The sequence below is a fragment of the Notothenia rossii genome (assembly GCF_949606895.1).
Source record: "Notothenia rossii genome assembly, chromosome: 7".
Classification (NCBI taxonomy): Eukaryota; Metazoa; Chordata; class Actinopteri; order Perciformes; family Nototheniidae; genus Notothenia; species Notothenia rossii.
The window spans coordinates 17,686,648-17,710,152 of record NC_136905.1 but is presented as its reverse complement, the minus strand read 5'-3'; the positions used below and the strand labels follow the sequence as shown (position 1 = coordinate 17,710,152).

The 23,505-nt window shown below is 40.2% G+C and overlaps 2 protein-coding genes across 5 annotated transcripts; both read right to left on the bottom strand.

The window, feature by feature from the left end:
• Positions 1-6,966: 6,966 nt before the first annotated feature.
• On the bottom strand, positions 6,967-8,438 carry LOC307047593 (uncharacterized protein). 2 transcript variants are annotated; one of them, XM_079694594.1, is made up of 2 exons: positions 8,287-8,438; positions 6,967-8,063 (listed from the first exon to the last, which is right to left on the bottom strand). In XM_079694594.1, exon 2 carries the CDS (start codon positions 8,049-8,051, stop codon positions 7,467-7,469), a length of 585 nt encoding a protein of 194 aa, XP_079550720.1. In that variant the 5' UTR covers positions 8,052-8,063; positions 8,287-8,438; the 3' UTR covers positions 6,967-7,466. The 2 variants fall into 2 exon arrangements, with proteins under 2 accessions (XP_079550720.1, XP_079550721.1); XM_079694595.1 differs by lacking the exon at positions 8,287-8,438 and adding an exon at positions 8,145-8,280.
• A 2,438-nt stretch (positions 8,439-10,876) lies between these two features.
• Positions 10,877-23,182, bottom strand: ca14 (carbonic anhydrase XIV). 3 transcript variants are annotated; one of them, XM_079694593.1, is made up of 13 exons: positions 22,731-23,182; positions 22,385-22,408; positions 18,562-18,741; positions 18,167-18,312; positions 16,487-16,582; positions 16,331-16,397; positions 16,005-16,162; positions 15,148-15,274; positions 14,162-14,185; positions 13,997-14,081; positions 13,878-13,911; positions 12,239-12,292; positions 10,877-11,737 (listed from the first exon to the last, which is right to left on the bottom strand). In XM_079694593.1, the coding sequence occupies exons 1-12, from the start codon at positions 22,798-22,800 to the stop codon at positions 12,281-12,283; spliced, it is 1,023 nt and encodes a 340-aa protein (XP_079550719.1). In that variant the 5' UTR covers positions 22,801-23,182; the 3' UTR covers positions 10,877-11,737; positions 12,239-12,280. The 3 variants fall into 3 exon arrangements, with proteins under 3 accessions (XP_079550719.1, XP_079550717.1, XP_079550718.1); XM_079694591.1 differs by having other exon boundaries at positions 13,870-13,911; positions 22,731-23,173; XM_079694592.1 differs by lacking the exon at positions 13,878-13,911 and having other exon boundaries at positions 22,731-23,138.
• Between the last annotated feature and the right edge of the window lie 323 nt (positions 23,183-23,505).

The window sequence follows — 23,505 nt, the reverse complement described above, 5'->3', positions numbered from 1 at the left end:
CCCCCCGCTGCTCGGACGGAAGAAAGGGGAAAGGAGGAGGAGACGCCGGGGCATTTGGAACCGCGCGTCGACGGGCCTGTGGGGCAGGGTCAGGGGCCCGCGTGGTTGGAGGGAGTCCTATAAAGAGCACGCACACCCACACACACAGTGTTTGTCGATGCACACGCACGCGCTGATGATGGATGGCAACGGGACAAAGCCGACGTTAACTATTGACTTTTGATGGATGATCCCATCCGCTACACTGCACGGCGAATTAGCGCGAGGTAAACCGGGCATCTTGGAGGAAGCCCCCCCAACAGGCCATAGACTTCACGCACACACCCCGGACCCCGCTAATACACCGGCTCCATGCCAGATTTATACTCACTGACTAACAAAGGTGAATAACTGGCTCAGATTGAATCTTGGTAACGCAATACGCGCTTTTACGCACAGACATGCGTTCAAATCCAGAGCCTTGCATCGGGTCAGCTGCTCTGTTTGATGTGAACAAAGCTCACTCACATTGTTTCCGTTATCAGAGACACACACGCACACACACGCGCACACCTACACACATACACGTCATTGGCCACACACCATGCCACAATCACAGCATGTGCTCACAAGTTCCAAATAACCGTGAGGCATGGACAGCCAACTGTAATTTCCTCTTCCACCTCCATCTTGGTTCACCATTACAGCCGACTTGCATTTTTGCTCATGTAATAATGAAATAAAACAATAGAAAGTAGAAAAGTACAATTTAAAGGCCTGATTGGTTCACATCCACTACATATTTTATATACGAATGTAAACCACAGCATCAGGCTGCCTCTCTACTGCTACGGTGGTCTCTGCAACATGGCCTGTTCAGATGAAGGAGAGTTGATCATGCCCAGTTTGGAAGTGACTGATGCAAACACAAAGGTTACAATGGAGAGCTGTCCGGTGTTGGGAAAATTCATCTTCAGCCTCGCTGCAGGCTATTAGCATATTAGCATGACACAACAAGAAATGCATCAAAGGCCACTGAATCCAACAGGCAGCCGTGCAGCCCAGCGACAGCCTCACCCATCTTGTGTGCGTGCTGTCCAGAGGGGGCTTGATAAAGAGCTCTGAAATGTGTGTGATGCTGCATGTCAGCACGTGATGACAAAGCACCGCTCAGCATTCAGATGCACTCAACCGTGCTCTGCTCCTATCAACCTTTCTCTCTGCACTCATTCCTTCCCTCCATTCCCCCTTTTCCTTTCTGCCTCTCCTTTACCTCACGCAACTTTCTCCCCCCCCAACCCTCCTCATTTTCTTCCTCCTCCTCCTGTCAAGCTTTTGTTCTTTTGTGCCGCTCTGACACATTCCTCAAACACGCTGAAGAGAAGGAGAAGGGGAAAACAGAAAGGGAGAGGATGGAAGAAAGAAAAGGGGGGAAGCGTTAGTGAGAAAGTTAGAGACTAGAGTGCAGGTCATTTTTTATCTCATTGTTGGGGAACAGGATAGGGAGAGTGAGTCAGCAAAGAGAGCGAGAGAGCGAGAGAGCGAGAGAGCTTGGAGATCAAAGGCAAACAGAGAGTGACAGTGATGGAGAGCTTGAGACACTGAGAGAATTAAGCAGATATGTAAAGAGAGACTCCTCTGTCTTTCGAGGTGTAGAGGTATTGGTTTGCTCCTCTGGTGCCAACTTTATTTCACTCATCTTCATTTCCTTAAGTTCCCTTCCAACCATTATTCGCCCGTATACTGTTAGTCCTTTTGTTGTCTTCATCTCTCTGTGTTTCTCTCCCATACCTAGATCCTTGTTTGTAACTGATATACTCAACCGCCAACGCAGAGATTCACATGCTTTATCACATGCAAGCCAAACAAAGAGTATTGTGACTTGTTTATAATAACATTTGTCTCTTAGCAGCCTGAGTTCATGGCAGAGTGACACCATTAAGAATGAAGAAATAAACTGCAGCTTTAATACAAAACTGTCTGTTTTGCTTTTGGAAAATCCTGATACCTAAGTTATATTTTGTACTGAAGCAACTGTTTAGATAATACATCAATAACTTCAGTCCTTAATTGAGCAACAATTCCTAACATTTACTGTTTCCAGCATCTCCTTTGGGGAGCTTAGCTGCTGTGTCAGTTTGACATCGTTTTAGCTTTACCTTTATATTATCAACAGATTTATCTACAATGAGAGTTATCAATACATACTTTTTCATTTTTTCTATATCCGTGCATTCAATGTTTTATTTTCCTGTTCTGTCCCAAATTGATCATTTTCAAAAAACGAAATCTGACATTGAGACACAGTTGCAGCAGTCGAAACCATAATAATCTGTATTTTACTCTCTGTTTTCCTTTTGGGGGGTCTGTCTCATTTGAATCAGGCTGAACCTTGTATCAGCGCCCTCCTCAGCGTGAACTCTACAATATCTCCACTCTCACTTCCTCCTGTGCTGCTTATTGTTTCCTATTTCCTCTCCTTATTCAAATGACATATCTGAACCGGTTGGACTGTCTACAGAACATGTATTGTCCCCAAGTTTATCTGGGTGTGGAATGGGAAACTATACATGCACCATATTAAACTTCATGCAACATTTTCTTTATGTTTTAATACGGTGCCGTCCATAGTAGATGATGTCCTTATAACATTCATTTTGGAAAAGGAGCTCCTTGTCTGCACAAGTTAAAGTGTGTGCCAGTGAAAGTGTGTGTGATCAGCCTGTAGTAAAGTCACTCTTCCGTAGCATTCTCCACTTTATCAGATGACCCCCAGTAAAAACTGCTCACCAGTAACCCTGGTAACCCTGGTAATCCCAGATGTGAACTTGACCCTGGCCTTCCTCATCGCCGACTCCTAAGTCATTATCAGTGGCCTTTACCCCCAGGGGAAGCCACTGGGCAAGATGTGCACATGCATGCAGACAAAAGTGCCCCGATTTATCTTTCTCTTATGATTTACTGCTGTGGCGGGTTAGGACCTCCCCTAGGGGTCCTGCGATAAATATGAAGGGTTGAGGGAAGATTAACTGGGCAGGAAACGGGAAAAAACTGTTCTGCGACACAAAGTGGTGTCCTTTTCTTTAATCTGTGCCCTTTTCTTATGAAATACTGCACAGTTCTGCCTCCTCTGTTTTCTTATATCACAGTCTGACATGCAGTAATCACTCCAACCTTATACAGCAGGACACACAGGGTTTCTTTTTAAAGGACTGTGTCCTCAACAAACAGCCACAGTGTAACACACACATTTACGGCCAAAAGTGTGAAGCACTGTAAGCTGCTGCCGTGCTGACCCACCAAAACCATGTGGGTTTGATTAGAGCAGAGGAGATTGTAGCGTTTACAGAATGAGGGAAAAAGATAAGAAAAGAGGAACGGAGAATGGAGATTGAAAGTGTGCATGTGCAGAATTATGTGTGGAATCACAGCTGGACAAAAATAAAAAGATTTTGGGCGCAAATATCCTATTAATTGGGCCATCTGTGTGTGAAATATGCTTTGAATGCAGCTTCGTCTACATGAATGTGTGTGCATGCATGCATGTTGGTATTGAAGTCTTTCTCAACCAGGCATTTGTAATTCATTTATTCTCACTCTTACAGGAATCTAACAGAAAGTGTAATTCATTTCTTATAATACTGCCCACACGCATCTCGTCACTTTACACTGGAACTTTTGCATTGATAGCATCAGAGGGGATTTTGGATTTAGTGTGTATTTGTGTGTGTGTGTGTGTGTGTGTGTGTGTGTGTGTGTGTGTGTGTGTGTGTGTTTGTTTGTGCGTGCGTGCGTGCGTGTGTGTGTGTGTGTGTGCATGTGTGTGTGTGTGTGTGTGTGTGTGTGTGTGTGTGTGTGTGTGTGTGTGTGTGTATGTGTGTGTGTGTGTGTGTGTGTGTGTGTGTGTCTGTGCGTCTGTGCATGACTCAAGCTGAGTCTTCTTGTGTACATGAGACTAGACCTCCAGATGCCTGGGCAGTTGCACCCAGACGCCTGTATTACTCATACCCTTTTGTCCTTCACCCCCCCCGCCCTTACTTTTCCCTCCCCCTCCAGTCTTTGTGGTTCTAATTATCACGCTCATTTGTTATGAGTTGGTCTGGATGGAGGGAGAGCGAGAGTTGAGAGAGGTTAGATTAAGAAGGAGAAAAGCTGAAGGCGTGTTGAATCGAAACTAAAAACAACGTTTATTTAAATTAGCTCAAAGTCGTGGTCCAGACTTCTCTTCTGTTTCTGCAGTGTTCCACTCTGCCACTGCCACCTACAGTTCAACGAGCCAAGGGCCCCTCGGAGGTGCTACGTGACAACAGCCCTGTAAAACAGAATTGTATGGACTGAATGATGCTGCATTACTCTAAGTTCAACAGGAAGATAGGGGACAACAGAAGGGAAGGGTTTAAAGGAGGGAGGTCAAATATGTAAAGAAAGGAAGTGAAGTAGATCAAGATGTTTATGGGGATGGTCGTGTGAAGTACAGTGAGCTACAGTGGATGAGAGGATAGATGCAATGAGGGAAAGCCGAGAAAAAGAAAAGCGCTGTTTCCCATACTTTCACTGCTTTTCGCCCTATTTTATGCTCCTGTGCTGTTTTTTTTAAAACCAACTAAAAAGTTCAATTAAAGTGCAGCCCTGTTTTTTTTATCTTACCCCTCCTTCTTCTTGCATCCTACCACTCTGCCCCCCCATCCCCCACCCTCACACCGCCTCTCACTCTGCACTCATTCTTTTATTCTCCCGTTGCCTTTCCTCTCTGACCCGAGTGAACGCTTGTTGTTCGCTGTTGCTTTTTCCACAGCCATGATTGGTTGTCAGCGTGTGTGTATGTGTGTAAATGTGTGCATTTGACTTTATGTGTTTGTTTCTATGACTCTATAGTTAAATAATTCACTGGAGGTCACTCTCTGGTTACTTTCAATGTATGTGACCAGTGTGCATCCCTAGAGTCTCCAGAATTGGGAATGGTGACATATTGATGTGTTTTATTATTTCTTCAATAGCACTCAGCAGAAATATCATACCCTGGAGCCTCGGGGCAGGAAACAGAAAAAATACCATCAAGTTTAGGTGCGTCCTGTGATCTCCTCATGATCATATGACGTTTGCCAACAGCCTGTGAGAAAATGAAAGGATGAGAAAAAAAAGTTGGAAAACTAAATTATAAACGAACAAACACTCTCGTTGCACCAGAATCACGAGGTAGAACATTATAGAAGGAAAGGTTTTATAATGATACGCTGTGGAAGAATGGAAAGTTTTACAACATCAGGGCTGCATTTCTCTCCAAAGGATCCTCTGTGAGCTTTATTACCCACTCAGCCACGTGCAGTCAATGCACCAAATCACAATTTAACTAGCATTTCAATCTTTGCCTCCAAACTAAGATGCATTACTAAAGTTCCATCTGTCATCTTCCTAAATGAGACAAACTTTAATGATGACCTTCTTCTGGAGTTGTTTCTTCTTGGTACTGAGAATATGATCAGCTTTAAAAGCAAAGACAGGGAGGTTCATCGCTTTAGAAATGACATGTTTGACTTGCCGAGGGAAGACCTCCAGTTTTTCCAGGTCTTTTTTTAGGGGTTTAAGAAATAAAGATAGGTTGAAGTCACCATAGAGTTTAGTGAAAAAGGTCCAGGGTCAGGTTCAGCAGGTAACTGTCAGGGGGGCCGCAGAGCATTTAGTGCAAAGGTTACTGCGTGGCAATTAGTTTGTGAGTTTTTTAATACTGCATACTAACCCTGTCACTTTTTATTAGTATTTCTAACGTTTGTTTGAACAGGGGAATATTCAACTTTAACGAGCTGTTTGAAGTTTTAGTTACAAAGTGTTTAAGAGCAACCGGCTGTCTGAAGTAGATTGTTTGTAGTCCAGCAGAGGGCGTTCTCGTACTTCAGTCTCATTGACCTACCAGTAAACTAAGCTAACAAAAAACAAAAAAAAGAGGATACTAACTACCATTTCATTAACAAAAGTAAACATTTTAAGTTGTTAAGGCCACACCTGTATGACGACCTAATCTTGTAGGGGGGCCCTTAAACCAAATATAGTTTTAAAGTCTCTTGTGATTACATGGTGGCTCTCCTAATAATTCTCTTCTAACCAAATCAACTAACAAATAATGCACTGATTACTAAGAATACAATAACAATGTACAGACAATAGGAGAGCCAGGCATACTTTCCCCCGATGGCACTAAGAGGTTAATACAGTGTTCTAAGAGTTTACATTTTAAATTAGTTTAAAGAATAAAGGGATAAATGCATGTGGACCTCTAGTATGGGTATACATTCAAGAATCTGCGTGTAAAAGAGATGAATATGAAAAAAACATCTGAGACATAAGTGGTTTATTTGTGTGCTGAAACATTGGGTATTTCAAATTGATTGGATGAAAACACTGATATGAGCAAAACAACAACCTCACCAACATGAATCTAAACACAGTCTACAGTTAAAATGGTTGAGAAACCTTGACTCGTTTTCTTTGACCTCTTTCTGAGAGGGGCACATCTGTGCAATACTGCCATCTTCTGTGTGTCTGCAGTCTGTGCATGTGGAGGCTGATTATTAGTGTGTGAGAAATGGTCTGATGGTCTCTATTTACTTTATTACTGCTTAATAAGATATATAATAACAATAATACGTTACATCTTGAGATCTGTTTGAATATTAGCACACGCTGTTAAGGTGTAGCCAACTTGTGAAATGAATGTCTTTATCTTGAAAGTTGCACTGTACAGCTGGGCCCTATCTTTGGGTGTAATGAGTAAAGGTCAATACTCTAGTCATGATATCAGTTTTGTATTGGTATTGATCATTCCTATCAGAGCACTGAGCGCAACTGACTTGACTTGACTTGTTTCTGCAGGTTTTTTTCTTGGTTATCCGGATGACTCACCTGCTGTTTGCACATGTGATTCACTGACTCCCAGCCCTATTCATGGTTTTGTTCTGGAAACTTTGACACTTCACAAATACAAAAAAGTGGTTTGGATTGAGTTTGTATTTTAATCATGCAAGTTTTGGTACTACATGTGTATGGAAATATTTGGAAACTTTCACAAGTTCAGTCTTACATTTATTTAAGTCAGACATTTTATAGTTTTCTCTTCTTTTTTTGGCTATTTTTAAATGTATTGGTACATTGACTGTTACAGATACCGTCAGTGCATTAAATACAATGAAATCCCTTTTGTACAGCAATTTGATTCATGCTCTTCTACATAATAGTATAGATGTGAATAAAATGAAATGCCTTTAGAACACCAACTCCTCATTATCTGTCAGAGATACAAACTTACAGATAGGCACAAGCATATAATAGTGGTACAAAAATACATTTAAAAGAATGAAATGATTCCAAAAATATGGTTGATATTTTGGTAATTTAGAGATTCATATAAAATACTGTTTTAAAGCCAAACACTTTCCAAATCAAATGTTCTCAAATGTGTCCAGGAGACCTATTGTCCTATCTAGTTTCTCAAGTTAATTTCGACAGTTGTAAATGATAACCAGAAGAACGGATAATAAGCAGAGCCATGTCAGTTTGAAGCTGGGAGCATCACCAGTGCGTGGGTCCTGGCAGCCTTTGGCGTTGTTACTTGGTTTTAAATCTTGAGGGTTTCCTTCAAAGTGGACCGGCAGGCACTGATTGCTCAGCTCATTACAGGCCAGGATCAGATGTTTGGTTTCCTCTTTGATGCTCCTGATGCCGCACGTCCCCGGTTCGCTTCTCACGGTGACAAAGCTGAACTGCTGCCGGCTGATGCACATGTTCTCCTTGTACGTTGCTCCCCCCTCGGATGTGCACACAGCCATTACCCTGTCCAGGTCGCTCGGGTGCAGGAAGGACTGGGTGGGTCTGGAACAGTCGCCGTTATTCTTGAGGAAATTCATCCATTGGTTCTGGTCCAGAGTAGTAGGAGTACCAGAGGGAATGTGGCGCTTCTTGAAGTTGTTGAAGGCGTAGTTCCCTTTGGAGAGCTGGCAGGGAGCGTCGTTTATGGCAAAGGCTTGATGAACCAGCAGGAGACAGACGGAGAGAAGGGGGAAACCCCTGATGGCAGCCATTACCCAGCAGTCCTAGAGGGAAACAAATACTATAAAGTCAAAACAGTAAGAAAAACAGCTTTTCACCTCAAACACCCCTAAGTAATCATTTACCTCTTACTGTTTCTGTTCTACCACATAAGTGATAGGACACGTAGTCAAGTAAACGATGTGTGTACAACAGCTGTCTGGGAGTTTTCAAACATCAAAGCAGGATAGGATATAGACAACAGCTGCTAGATGATCACTTCCCTACCTTGTTTTGGCGGCAGTGGATGTGTCTGTGAACTGCGGTCAAGCCAGCCGTCTTTCACTTTTGCGTGGTAAAACCAGCCGCCCCTGTATTTCGAGTGCGCGATTAGTTACAGGTTTACGGTAATGCAATAAAACAACTCTGGGAAACTGGATTTCAAAGTAAAGGATGGCATGTGGTTCATTTATATTATTTGCGATTGAGGAACAGGGTAATTTATGAGAATAATTTTAGGACTTATTGCTTCATAAACTTGTTGCACAAATACTATGAACTACTTTTACTGTGTACTTTTTGAGAATGGCAAAATTCCCTCCAGAGAACAAGAAGGAGCATTTTTGTCTAACTTTGACGTGAGATACAAAATAAATCTTCCATAAGTAGTTTATGAAACTGCCATGTTTGTACTTAATACTTCTAGGACTACTTGCAAACATAATATGAACTACTTTTACTCTGTACTTTTTCAGTAATTTGAGTTTCAAAGTCTTCTCCAGAGAACAAAAATGAGCATTTTTGTCAACTTTAATGTGGTCTAAAAGACATTTCTTCCATAAGTAGTTTATGAAACTGACATGTTTGTACTTAGTACTTCTTAGACTACTTGCAAACATAATATGAACTACTTTTACTGTGTACTTTTTGAGTAATTTGAGTTTCAAATTCCCCTCCAGACAACAAGAAGGAGCATTTTCGTCTAACTTTGACGTGGGATAAAAAACATTTCTTCCATAAGTAGTTTATGAAACTGCCATGTTTGTACTTAGTACTTCTTAGACCACTTGCACAAATAATATGAACTACTTTTACTGTGTACTTTTTCAGTAATTTGAATTTCAAAGTCCTCTCCAGAGAACAAGAATGAGCATTTTTGTCAACTTTAATGTGGTCTAAAAAACATTTCTTCCATAAGAACAAGAACCCTGTTCCTCAATCGCAAATAATATAAATGAACCACATGCCATCTTTTACTTTGAAATCCAGTTTCCCAGGGTTGTTTTATTGCATTACCGTAAACCTGTAACTAATCGCGCACTCGAAATACAGGGGCGGCTGGTTTGACGTCGCAAAAGTGAAAGACGGCTGGCTTGACCTGGATTGCTGACAGTGTCTGAGAGCAGTGGTTTTGAAGCCCCTGATATAAGAACTTTCTTCTGTTGTTCAGTTTCGATTCCTCATTTGTGATGTGCATCACTGAAATATGTCCACACGGCTGTGCTTTAGAGCAAGGGGAGGCATGAAGGTGTTATAGCCATAAATACTTTTTAAGGTCCAGTGAGCTATCTTTGGATAACTCAAGTGCCTCAGCACTGCTGTTTGTTTTAAATTAGCAACGGCTACTGCTATGTGCTAAGCTACTGCTATGTGCTAAGCCAGCTTGCTACCTCAGTATCTTTAATTAAACTTAAGTGAGTGTACACCTTGAGTAGACCTACCTAGTAATGGTATTAATGTGGCTTTTATTGTGTTTTTGTAGACAAGTGTCATGAATTACATTTTTAAATTTTTTATATTTTTCTTATGATTCACTTCTGTGTAAGTGGCATGTTATAGGACCTCACCACGGGTACAATAACTCTCAAGGGTTTCAATGTAAAGGGTCGCAAATCAAAACGTTTAAGAGCCACTTCTCTGTGTGACCTGATAACACAACACAACAAACAGTGTAACACACACATTCACAGACAAAAGTGTGTGCAGCACTTTGCTGGCATGCTGACCCACCAAAACCATCATTGTTTGATAAGAGCAGAAAACATGGTATGGCTTAAAGAGGGAGGGAGACCACAGGGAACTGAGGAAAAAGATAAGAAAAGAGGAAATGAGAACAAGAATGGAGACCGATATACCGATGTATGTACAGGAGTATTTGTGTAATCACAGCTTGCCAAAATCCTCAAAGAATAGATTTAGTGGCATAAGTTTTGTGTTTCCTGGCACGGCAGGCCAGCTGTGTGAATCCTGTAAAACGGGCTTTGTCTACATTACTGTCAAATTGTTTCTCTATTATTATTTTACCTGGGCAAAACGACATCTTACAGGATTCAAGTATGTGCGCACTGATGCTTTTATGTGTTCCCAAATTTGAAGAGCTTCTTTCAAATAAATTCTTGTTTGTCACTGTGAAAAAAAAAGAAAAAAAAAGCCACTTTAATTTAACATTGACCCAGACCTCACCATCCAGTACCTACTGCTGCTTTAATGTGGCTCCTATGGTGTTCTGGGTTTTTATGTAAAAGTGTTTTAATGTTTCCTATCTGGGTGATGTTTTTATGAATCATATTTGCACAACGAATGACACATTTCTGTCTGTCTAAATAGACAGCTATTTTAGAAAAAGTAAAGACATTCTTGCTGCCATGAACAGCAAGAAGGCAGGAAAACATAAAGTTTAATGCCAATTTATAGTTTGTTTAATAGGTTCAGAAATTGGGGTTCTCTAAACAATGTTGGTGAGGCAAGTACTTATGGGGTTATTTTTGTATTACTGTCTTTCTTTAAGATTTTAGAGTTCCTGTACAATATTTCACCAATGTAATATTACTGTTTGGAAATATGATCATAACACACGTAATGACAAAACCAAAGAAGGTGTGGTTCCCATTCAAGTATTTTAATGAGGTGCCCACGTTGACCAGTTATATACACAAAAGAGAAGAAAAAAAGATAATGAATGGCTCAAACAAACACTTTCTAATAGACTTAACACATAAATATAACTTATTCATTTTCAATATAATGCCCTCAGTTGAGTTCAGAGACGTAATGTTTGGACAACATTATTTTATACTTAAAAACGCACTTTACAAATCCCTTAAAACCTTCATCATACCTTTTCATTTGATAGTGTCAAGTCCAGGGGCAAAATAAAATAATAACATAATATAGGGTATGATAGAACAGGTAAATATTCAATAAGTCTACTACATGTCTTTCAGTGCAGTGTGCTTGTGTTTCAAGGCAGGAAAAATGAAATAACGGCCAAACGTGAAACAAACACAACAAAATATATATTACAGTATATACATGAACCAATCATGCATCCCAGACATTGCAAGAGCAAACAGACTCCTGAGAGCCAGCAAACCAATGTGTTTACATGCAAACGGAAAAAAGTCTGATACCAAAACTGCCAACATCACTAAATTTAGATGGGGAAAAAAGTGATCAGGGCAGCAGGTGATTAGTCCTGTGTCCAGTTTACTATATAAAGGTTTCCCTTTTGCCTTTCGTGACTGATTCTGCTTTCTGTCCCCAGAACAAACATGGATCAGTGATAACAACATTGGCAAGAGGGAAGATGAAAGTATTTTGTGCGTCTATCTGGCCTGAAGTTCTGAAGTGGAGCTATGGATCCCTCTGTGGAGAAGGTGAGGGTTCTTCTTTCTTTCCTGCTTCACAGGTCGAGTTCAGAGCCATGTCTTGTTTTTTCTCCTCCTCTGGCTCCTTCATCCTGAAACATGAAAGGGAAGAGTCATTTCCACTGCCGCTAAAATGCTGTCAGTGTAGTTTGTTCTGTTGTCCAGCTGAGGTCACCATTTGTTAAAAAATAACCAGAAAGATGAAATGAGTTTGGCGCTCAAGTTTAATTGAAGTCCATTATGAGTTGTTTTTAGTCCTCCAAGATTGAGATATGTTATAGGATAGTTGAATGGATACTTAAGTTCAGATCAGTCATGGTATGATAAACAAACAGGGAAGAAATGCATTCATTCAAAACTGCAGGACTATAGGATTCCTCTAAAACAAAGGCAACACTGTGTGCCCTTGAACTTCACAGAAAGTTTATAATATAAATATATAAAATAATATTTTCCTTACAGTCTGCGGAATATCTTTGTGAGAGAGGTTAAAGTCTAGAGAATAAGCCACTATGAATGGATTATTAAAGCTGGAATCTAACTTTTTAGAAGTTATGGTTTTAAGGTCAAAAGTTATAATTTTGAGCGTTGACCTTGACATGGGAGCAGGCCGGCTACTGTGAAGGACGTCCCAGCTAGAGGTAGAGCTGTCACAGATCAAAAGACAGAATCACATGACCAAACACAGAACATCTTGGGTTTAACATTTCAAAGAGACAGTGTGCAAAACACATTCCCTCCCCTCCTCTATAGAAGTTTAAAGTAAATGCACAAGGTTGATGGACATTATGAAAGCCGATGGTACTGTAGTGTAGGGTCTCCCCGAAGGCTTCCAAAAACGAATCCAGGGGACTCCAAGAAAAAGAAGGATATGATCATTTCACTGTAAGCATTTAAAAAGGTCCAATCTCTGATCAGAAGTCTTATTATATCTTCAGTTCAAATAATAATTCATTTCTGTACAAAATAAAAATCATAGTTTTTTTTTATAAAGGGACAGTTCGCCTAAAAATCCACATTTTTCATCTTACATGTTCTTCAGTGCTATCTATCATCTAGATCGTTTTGGTGTGGTTGGTTTGGGATAGCCGCAGAAAGAAAATATTTGCTATATCAAACTGCTTTTAAATGATTACCGTATTTGGAGTAACCTGTAAAGAGACATTGCTGTTACGTTTTTTTCAAATGTAATTTTTTGCGCCCTGAGCGATGCAATCTGAGGTCCATCTTGTTCGAATATAATCTAAAAAAAGGCAGATATCTCCACGGCCAAAATGTCCAATACTTGAAACCTCACACCAAAACAATCTAGACTGATAAATGCAGTAAGAAAGAAATATGTGCTATTTTGTTGTGAAAGGTGCCTTTAAGACTCAAGACTGAAATAGCACATATATGGGAGCTTTGTGAACCCTGATCAAAGAGTGGAAAGGTTAAATCACTGACGATGGGACCCACCATGCTTTCATTAATGAGTGGTGGTTATGAAAGTACATTCTGGAAAACAGCCATGTTATTGCAGCAGAGGTCAGGGAATTAGATTATCCTTAGCGCTGATCTTAGGGTTGCTTTTAACTTTTACGTGACCCTTACAAAGAGGATTTACTGACTTTTTCTATACAGGCCAACCAATGCTGTTTCGACACCAATGCTTATATTGTTATTTGACCGAAAGCTGGTGGTGTTTTGAATCAGGACTCAAGTGACTGGGTTTACTCACTGGTTCCTGTTGATTCTTGAAGAGGTTGCCCGAACCCAAAGTTTCATAAAAACATCAATTTATATCAATAGGGGACACTTAAGAGTATAGTTATCTTGTTAAATTGATATTTAGAATGAGTTATTGAGGAACTGTGACCAAACAAATAGAAGATTTGCAGGTGGATATAATATGCACAGTTTCTGTATGCTTTTGTAAATGTCTTTTTGCATTTCTTTTTACATATTTCAATTTTAGTCAATATTTGATAAGCCAATATCAGCCAAGCCCATCAGACTTATCATTATATCATGTGTTACACATAAGTCTTTAATTTTCCCTAAAATCAAATGTTGTAAGGATTTTAAAAGGACATTTATATCCAGTTTTCTTTAATAACCCATTGTTTATCAAGGTATTGATCTAAGATCAGCGCTTAAGGATATCTTTCAAGCACACAAATAATTTGTCACAGTGTCAGTGCAAGTTGTGCTTCCTTGTCAGTATTAAGAGCAGGTAAACCACCTGTTTACCACAACTGATTCACGGTGTAGGAGGGTAAAAAATCTGCCAAGAGATAGGAGATGTAGAGTAAGAAGAGATGGGATACTAAGATGGCCGAGTGGTGTCCAGAAAGACAGAAATGACTTACCGTATCGTCTTTACGATGAAGCGGATGATCACTGCCAGACCAACACAGCCACACATCACTCCTATCACTATAGCTGTGACTTCACCTGCACAGGGAATACAAGTTGAAGTATTATTTGAAGTATTGATTTTATCATTAAAACATCATAATCAGGTGTAGTCTTACCAGAGGTGAGCTCCCTCCCTGATTCTACAACAGATAAAAGATTGGACACATCATTAGATCACAGTAGAGTTTTAGTCCGTACACATTCGTATATTGGTTTATCTCAGCTGGTTAGTCTGCATGACAATCTTATGCTTATTCAGTTTTGTTGCCTTTGACAGCCGTGCTGATATCACAGACCTTCCAGTTCAGTCACTCACCACAATGAGCACTTTACACAAATTCTTTCTCCTTTGTCTTTGCTTACCACTCTCTCCCTCTTTCACTTCTCTGCGTCTCTTTTCACTCCCTTTTTTTCTCAGTTAGACTCTCGTGACAACAATGAAGTCACTGTTTAGTTTTTGCAAATCCTTTTCTCTAATCAGCTAGCAAACTAACACTGCTGCCCCTCGCTTTCAAGTTTCAAGGCTTTTATTTGTCATACGTGCATACCTACAGTGTAGTTATGACGATGAAAATATTAGGTCACAGGCTCCTCCAACAGTGCAACACAATAAACACAAAGAAATAGTGCAATTTTCCACCCCTTTCTCCTTTAGTCCTGTCCCTCTCTCTTTCTAGTCCTGCCGTCCAAATTCTCTTTCACTCGCACACAGTCACCGGTAATCCCTAATATTCCCACATTTCTCTCCACATTCCACTTTTCCCTCTCTGCATGGATTGTGCTAATTGCTAGCTTTGGTCCACCCGGCCTCCCGCTGGCTTGTTATTGGGGTTTGCATTAAAAGCAGCATGCTGCATTATAATCCACCGATTTAGAAAAAGGCTGTTAGACCAAAGCACATGAGTTTATAGCAGATTGGCTTTGACTATTTGCAACTGCACATTTATGCAATCTCAAATTATAGTATAGTATAAGTATGTACTCTTGGAGAGGGAAAACAGTTCAGCAATTGTCTGATTCCCAACAGAGTATGTGTTGTTCTGTATGTCTGCAGTCAACATAATGATGAATTATCCTTTCCTACATGCTCTGTCTGTCTGACCTGCAGAGAAGGAGGCGAAGACGACCCTGTGGTTGAGCGGCTGTGTCGTGCGGTAGTTGTCCTGCAGCAGCATCCTGTCTGGATCCTCAGCTTTACTCGAGTAAAGTATCGTCTCCAGCTTCAGCAGCTGTGGAGAGGTGAAGAGGAGAGGGATGAAAACAAACGTAACTGAGTAGATTGATTACTTTCACCACTTTCCAGTAATATCATAATGTTACCTTGGCAATAGATGGACATACAAATAATTTCACGTATTGGGATGTTCCTCAAATGAGCAGAGTTTATTTATACGTGCATTTAAAAAAATAAAATGTAAAATGACTGGACTAAATCATCTTGGTATCAAGTATTGCAGCAAATCCACCAATTTAATCAATGCAAGGAATAGAAGAAGACTATTTTCAGTTTCTTTTCACCAAAGAGAGCTGATTGTTGCAATATTTCAACTAAATCATGCAATTAGTCGATGAGAAAACACATTTGTTTTTTATTGTTATTAAATGTTCTAGGGGGATTTGATAATGCAGCATAATAACTCGCAAAATATAATTGTATAAGGCCAATAATCAGATGCAATAAACAAAAATATATTGATGACAAAACTTCTATATATATATATATATATATACATATATCGGTTGGGCTGAGAGTCTTTGTTCAGCCAATACAAAAAAGGGTTTATCTTCTATTCAGCGAGAGACAATGTTTTCCTGCATGTTGGATCAGTTTATGTTAGAGAGGATACATTATCAACAGTGCAATCAGTGCCTGCATGAAGGTGAACACTGAGTTGAGGCTTGTTTTGACTACAGAAGGATTCTGTATGCTTTAGATGAGTCTCCGTGTCTCAGCTTTACCTGTGCCGGAGAGATTTGAATCCTCTCATTGAACAGAGTCCAGGTCACACTCTGGTGGCATGGCGGTGTTGTTAGGGAGCCGTTGTAGCGAAAGTATCTCCCAAGATCCTCAGGGAGGAGGGTCTGCACGTCAAAGGCTGGGATGAACACCTTCTGACCTGCCAGTGGGTGAGAGGAAGAGAGAGAGTTTGTGGGCCATATAGAAACTACTGCCAAAGCCAAATATAAAATCAATGGCCCAAAGAATTGGTTACATTTCATGTTTTGCCTAAAAACACATGTAAATAAAAACAATACATGTTTTAATACATTTCAAATAGACCTACCAGCGTGTCTGATGCGACCCAGGTAGTTGAGGATGTTGTTAAAGGCCAGGTTTGTCTCCTCACCTGTCTAGGAAACCAAAACTCAGGCTTAAATGTTTTTTTTACATTTCACAAAATACTACTAATGCTACTGTTTATTTGCATCGGTTTTATTACCACAATGAGAATCCCTAAAACAGCCAGGCCGTCGCTCTGCGTCATCGCTTTGGACATGTTTGGGTAGAGCTCAGAGTTGTAGTGCACCACATGGAGCTGCAGAGGGGAAGAGACTGCTTTTATTCACACTCAGGAGAAAGATGTCCTGGTGTATTTTGGGTACGGCTCTGAGTTAATAGAAGACACAAAAAGTATTACGGTGGGTGAAGCAAGCAGGACCCAAATGCAGATTACACTGATATTGCCTTTATTTCAAGGATAAAATAATAACTTGGACAAAACAGAACACTCACCGGTGAACTCAGTCACAAACAAAAGACGAACCAACACTGAACACAGGAAGAGACAAGACTAAATACAGGGAGGGGTAATCACGAGACAAGAAACAGCCGGGCAGGGGAGGAGAAACACAAGGGCAACAGGTGAACACAATCAGACAATTAGACACACCAGGGAAACTAACGACAGGAGGAAAAACACAGGGAAAAAGACCAGACAATATACCAAGAGGAAAACATGACAGGGAGAACAGAAAAACACCCAAAACAAGACATACAAAACGTGACATAACACAATAATCGTAACAAAAAGGCAAGGTTGCGTGCAAACTATTTTCTTTTAAACCCATTCCAAAAACAAAAAAGGGACGAGGACACTGAGTCCAAGCTTAATTGTCTCATTAGGTAAATACATTATGCATGAGAGGTTCCATTTCTTCTTCTTTTTTAACTAATACTATTTATCTCTTTCATTTTGTTGGTCATTTTCACTGAGTCTGCATGGTTTTGGTCTTTTTCATCTGCTTCAATTCCCCCGTGCCTGTTCCTCTCCAGCCGCTCACCCCTGAAGAAAGCTTTGTGTTGGAAAACCTTGAGAGTGACAGACGGAAAGGAACCGAGGTGCAGAGGGGCTTTACTTTCCTCACTATTATACTCTTTCTCCGCTTTTCTCAGGTTTGAAGACACAAACCAACAGAAAATAGTTCTAATTTAATTCAACCTTGTCTGTAGAGAGACTTTTTGTTCCTAATAAACGCATCATTTAAATTTGATTATTCTCACGATCAATGGATTGCTTTTATTTGAATGGTGAACTAATGGCATACACCAGGCCAAGCCCTGCAGACCCTTTACAGTCATATATAAAAAACAAACAAAAAAACACATTTGTGGAGCAACAACGAGGGAATTGTTGTCATTTTTGCAAGAAGAAATACAATACGACTCACTGACATTTCAGTGAAAACAATGAAAGCTTCCTATAGACAGTTACACCCACCCTCATGTGTAGATGTGTGTGTCCTGATGAAATATAATCACGCACTATTACAAATCTGCAGTGTAATCCAGTTTTTATCTGCCATGAAATCTTTGTGATTCGATTGAAACTTTGTAATTATAGATTTATCTCAAAAGGTTAGCAAGTTGTAATTGGAATCGTAACCCCCCCCTTTGTCTCTCTGACTGTGCTTGTCTTTTGATCAGTGAGAATCATTACTGTTTGTCAATTGATCATTTAACCTTCTTTATTTTTCCTGGCCATTGCAGTAAAATTTCTTCAATGTAATTACAAGACTCTCAATTAATCCATAGAAAACTAGAATTGCCTCACTACTTGACCATGACCCCCCTTTAATCTAACTGGATTTAACTGTTGACAGTAAGCTGTGTTTGAACGCACCTCTGCATCTGCGCTCATCTCGTTGACGGTGTGTTCCCCGCCCCCGTGACTCGGGCCGCCGCTGCCCCAGTGGAGGTGCATCTGCACGGCTGTGTAGAGCCAGGGCAGCCCCCCCAGCCCCATCCACTCTGGCAGCTCAATGACCGCTGGTGGAGAGAAAACAAGAGCTGTCAGAGGAACGATAACTGTACAGGAGAACTATGTGTATGATGGGAAAGTGCATGGAGGATTATTTATTAAAACAAATCTTAAATGTTAGATTTAGTCGTGAATTTACATATTGGGAGTGAAATGTTTGCTGCTATGTTGCCATGGGCGATGGTGCAGTATAAACAGATGGAGGCTGCTGGGATAATTCTGAGAGGGTGATGTTAGGAGATGGCTGCCATAGTTACCTGTGTGTCCATTGTTGTACATAGCGAAGGGCTTGTTGCCGTGCTGGCTGTAGCCCAGAGGGGTCAGAGGTAACAAACTGGGATCATATTTCGTCTGTGTGGTCACCACTTCAACGGGGGACTGTGCATTACCAGCACAGTCTGGGAAGTACTCCGACCACTCGGTCTGACCCACCAAGCCTTTGAAGAGACAGAAGGGGCAGTGACTTCATCAAATCATACAGCCCGCTGGCTCACTGTCCTTCAGTGAAAGGCCTCCATTGATCAGTCCCTAATTACATGAGACGATTACTCCTGCTCCCGCTATTGTTGTTGTCCTTAGGTAAACAGCCTCATACGGTTCAATATAAAACATTAAAAAAATAGAATTAGAAAAAGCAAAAGTACAATATAAAAGGCATTGAGAGTATACCATAAACATATCTCTGAATACACAAGGCAACTTTTTATGCTTTTGCTATAAGGATTATAACTGATTTTTTAAATAATAAATTGGGGACGCTGCTTTCATTATTAGGAGTGAAACACTAAATTAATACACTTGATTATCGCATTATAATTTGTTCTAATGCTATTTTGATTCTCACAAACACTATTAATAATAGATTATAAGCAAGATTGGCTCGGATTGAAAAAATGGTGGCCTATAGTGGTGTGTTTGAATCACGATATATCTCCACGCATTAAATCGTAACCCCACTACTGCTTAGCATTAACCCTGTGTCCTGCAAACCTTTAGACAGTGTGTGTGTGTGTGTGTGTGTGTGTGTGTGTGTGTGTGTGTGTGTGTGTGTGTGTGTGTGTGTGTGTGTGTGTGTGTGTGTGTGTGTGTGTGTGTGTGTGTGTGTGTGTGTGTGTGTGTGTGTGTGTGTGTGTGTGTGTGTGTATAACGTGTGTATAACCTCTGTCTCAATCCTTCCTCCCCACAGGAACCATTTTTTCCCTTTTTGGATCATGCTATCCAGACCGAAACAAATTGAATACAATTCAAATGCAGGTGAACCGCCCTTTGAACAAAGAAATTAACCCGTATGAACTGCTACCAAGAAAAGCAGATGATCGTGGCACTTCATAAACTAATACATTTAAAAATACGCTATCAATCAATACTGAATTATACTTAAGCCTTAAATAAGTGCATGAAAAATATGATACTAAAATGCTGATGTTTTATTCACATTTCACAAAATACTACTAATGCTACTGTTTATTTGCATCGGTTTTATTACCACAATGAGAATTCCTAAAACAGCCAGGCCGTCGCTCTGCGTCATCGCTTTGGACATGTTTGGGTAGAGCTCAGAGTTGTAGTTTAGCTAAATGACGACATGTTAAAGTTACAAAGGTAAATGAAAAGATATTTTGAATAAAAAAATAATTCAATCTTTTATTGAGTAAAATGACATTGAAGTCAGAACATGTATTTCCTTTTTAATATGTTATTATTGTGTATTACTAATATATTATATTATTTTAATAAGGTTCCTTCTTTCATTGAATATTTGTTTGATTTTACACTTATTTAAAAAAAATCTCAAAATGATGTACTGCAAATTAAATCCCACATTTTCAAGATTTCTAATTAATGTTGACCTTTTAAAAATGTATTTTTTCAATGTCATGTATAAACACAAAAAAATATGAATTATTTTGGTTCTCAACCATCTTAAAAGTCTGCTGAAAATCAAAGGAAAACATTTTAAATGTTGAAAGTAGACGGCACAACAAAATGTCAAGATTCAAAATATGAATACATTATACAGATTGAATGGTTAAGAATCAACAGCATATAACAGGTCCTCTGCTATACAACACTAATGACTAATGTACTAGTGTATACTGCATACTTCTGTATACTTATATAGCAAAATATGCTGTATTAATTATCGTGCATCAATTGACGTGGTGAAGATTAATATTCATTTAATTGCAGATTGGACAGAGAAGTGTTATAGGGGGTGAATGAGGGAGAGAAGATATTCAGGTCCTTTTATTCACGGAATAAAAAAAGGAACTAGTCTCCCCAATTGCATGAAAAAAGAAGGTTTAAAAAAGAGTCTGAAAGAAAAAGAGAGTGACATTTGAATCAAAGAAGGTGAATTTCAATGGCAAGGAGAGGAATGCTTTAGAAAGCAGACGACACAAAAAAAATTCAGTGGTGTGCTAAAAACATCTCAAAACATATTAGTGATCGCAGATTTTGCATATTTTAGAGTTCATAACAGGCATGCATTTGACCCCACAATGCATATATGGACTATACAGTGTTTGAAAGCCATGGCTTATTGTTTGCACACACACAATGTGAGGAGGCGACTTTACATGAGCGATATGAACACATACCAAATCTCCTCCCCACTGCTCTCCCCCACCTTGCCCCTCTAATCTCGCCTCTCTTCCTCACTGCTCTCCACAGCAAAGCCCCGACCCAACTACAAGAGTGAGTCCCGCGGCCCCGCCACAGGTCACCATGGGGTCTCCATGGTAACTGGAGGTCACACACACACACACACACACACACACACACACACACACACACACACACACACACACAAACACACACACACACACACACACACACACACACACATACACACATGATGAGGAAATGATGGAATGTGAGACTGACTCTCCTTTGATTAGTTTACATAACTGTCCGTCTCTCGTGGAAAGAAACGGTGTAATTGTGCTCTTTCGTGTGACAACAAATGTTGTGCCTAACAAAACTGAATTTCCACATCAGCTGACAACGCAGCTACGGCCCCATCATGCAATGCTGCATCACACAACACGCCTTAAACACGAACACCCTCGCTCATTCACATTAAATCCTAGGGACTTTTATATTGAAGATTCTTGACGAAAACAAACCATCTTGAACCAAGACACATGTCACTAAACATGTCCACTACCAGTCTACGATTTCACCACCTTTCTGCACAATACACATTCCTTTTATATCTATCATTATAAAGCCTACTATGTATAGATACCAGTGTGCACCAGTCACAGTTTGATGTGTATTCTGTATGTACTGTACGCCGGTGTTGCTCCCCTGAATACATGCAGAGATTGGTGGTCTGTGTGCCCCATTCATCCCCACAATGTCATTGTCCACGGCATAGGCAGCCAGTGTGTTTCCACAACACAATAAACACATAGGTTATTGTGCCCTCCAACAATACAAGGCCACGATTTGCTGTGCTTTAGCTTCATCCCGTCCCATCTCCCTCTCTCTGTGCAACACCCTCATCCTCGTGCACCTGCCTCCCTCCGCCTTTCTCAAACCCTGCCTTTTCCTCGCTTTCCTCCTCTCTATCTCCCTCCTCCCCTTCATCATCTCTCTGTGGCTGCTTTTCTCATGCCAGCTTGTTGAACTGTAACTAATACAGACAGAGAGAGAAGTAGAGGAAAACAGAGGGGCATGGGTCGGGAGATATGAGGGGGAAAACACAAATCCTACCCAACTTACAGAAGATTTGATGATCATTGTAACGTGTGGAAAGACTCCTTACTCATTGGATAGCAGCACATATTTTAAGTGAACGTGTGTAAGTCTTTGTTAGCAGACTACATTACCGCAAATCCTCCTGAATTAGGAGACACAGAAATCTATCGTATAAAATACTATCCATGACATTTGAATTTTGCTCCTGCTCTATAAAGCTCTTATTAGTCCAGTCCTAAATGATTCATTATATCTGAGATATGTCAAATGTAACCAGATCATCTTCCACTTTCTATTTATTTTTGTATCGCTCTCTGCTGCGCCTTTGAAGTTCCTTTGCACGAGTTGTGGTGCTACAAATAAACTTGAACTCACCAGTGTAGGTCCAGGTAATTTCCTCTGAAAAAGAATAAAAAGAGAAAAAAGGTCAAAAAAACGTTTATCTGTCAGCCATTTAAAGTTCACTGTGATTCAAAATAGATTTTCAACAAAGAACATGTTAAAGCATCACAACAAATATTATATATTTCAAATCACTCTATAATATGTGAAACTTTCACCACTTCTTATCTGCTCCTAACATCATTACAGTTCAATCAAAGTGCTCAAGAACTCAAGTCCAACGACTAGTACTCACATCGTAACACCCAAAACAAATCCACAAAATCAAAACAAAACTTTCTAACATGACGCTGATTATTTTGTAGATGAAAAAGCTTACCAGCAGCAGGGGCCGTCGTCCACTGGAAACACAGAACCATAAGAAGGATACAAAGACCCAAAGAGTCCATGTTAGCCCTTCTTGCCCATACACAGAAATGAATGAAAGTGAACAGGGAGATGAGGAGCAAGTGAGAGGGAGAGAGAGGGATAGACAGGGAGAGAGAAAGAAAGGGTAGGGGGGAGACCAACTAGGTCCAGTGATCCCACCGTCCACAGCTCTGCTAAACAGCGAGAGATTGGATGTTGCATTGCTGGCTCCACTCTGACACATGAGGCATCAGATCAGTTCTCAGCAAGAGAGAGATGGGCAGAAAGGTTTGAAGGGACGAACATGGAGATAAATCATGGACACAAAGAGGGAGCAGTGGGTGAGATCTAATTCACTGTGAGCTGCTGGGAAACTGAGGGGAACAGGACAGAGAGAGGGAGAGAATAAAGCGCTGAGAAAAAGAGGCTACTGCAAAATGGGGTACAAAAGATGGGGATGGAGGTCATGAGGCAAAAATTGCATGGATGACAGGAGAGGAATGTGTGAGAAGAAGGCGTTCGTCGGGCAAAACATGTTTCTGAATTCTTGCTAGGTGTTTTTGAATTGGGTTTTATGAATATACATTTACATCATCAGAGCATTTAAAAAAAAATAAAAGGTGTATCTTACCTTTTATACAAAGACATTCAAAAAGGGACAATTTACATATTTCTAAACAACAAAAAACAAAGACTGAGCAAACACAACAACCATTACCAAAAGAAAAAACTGTCATTGGATAATA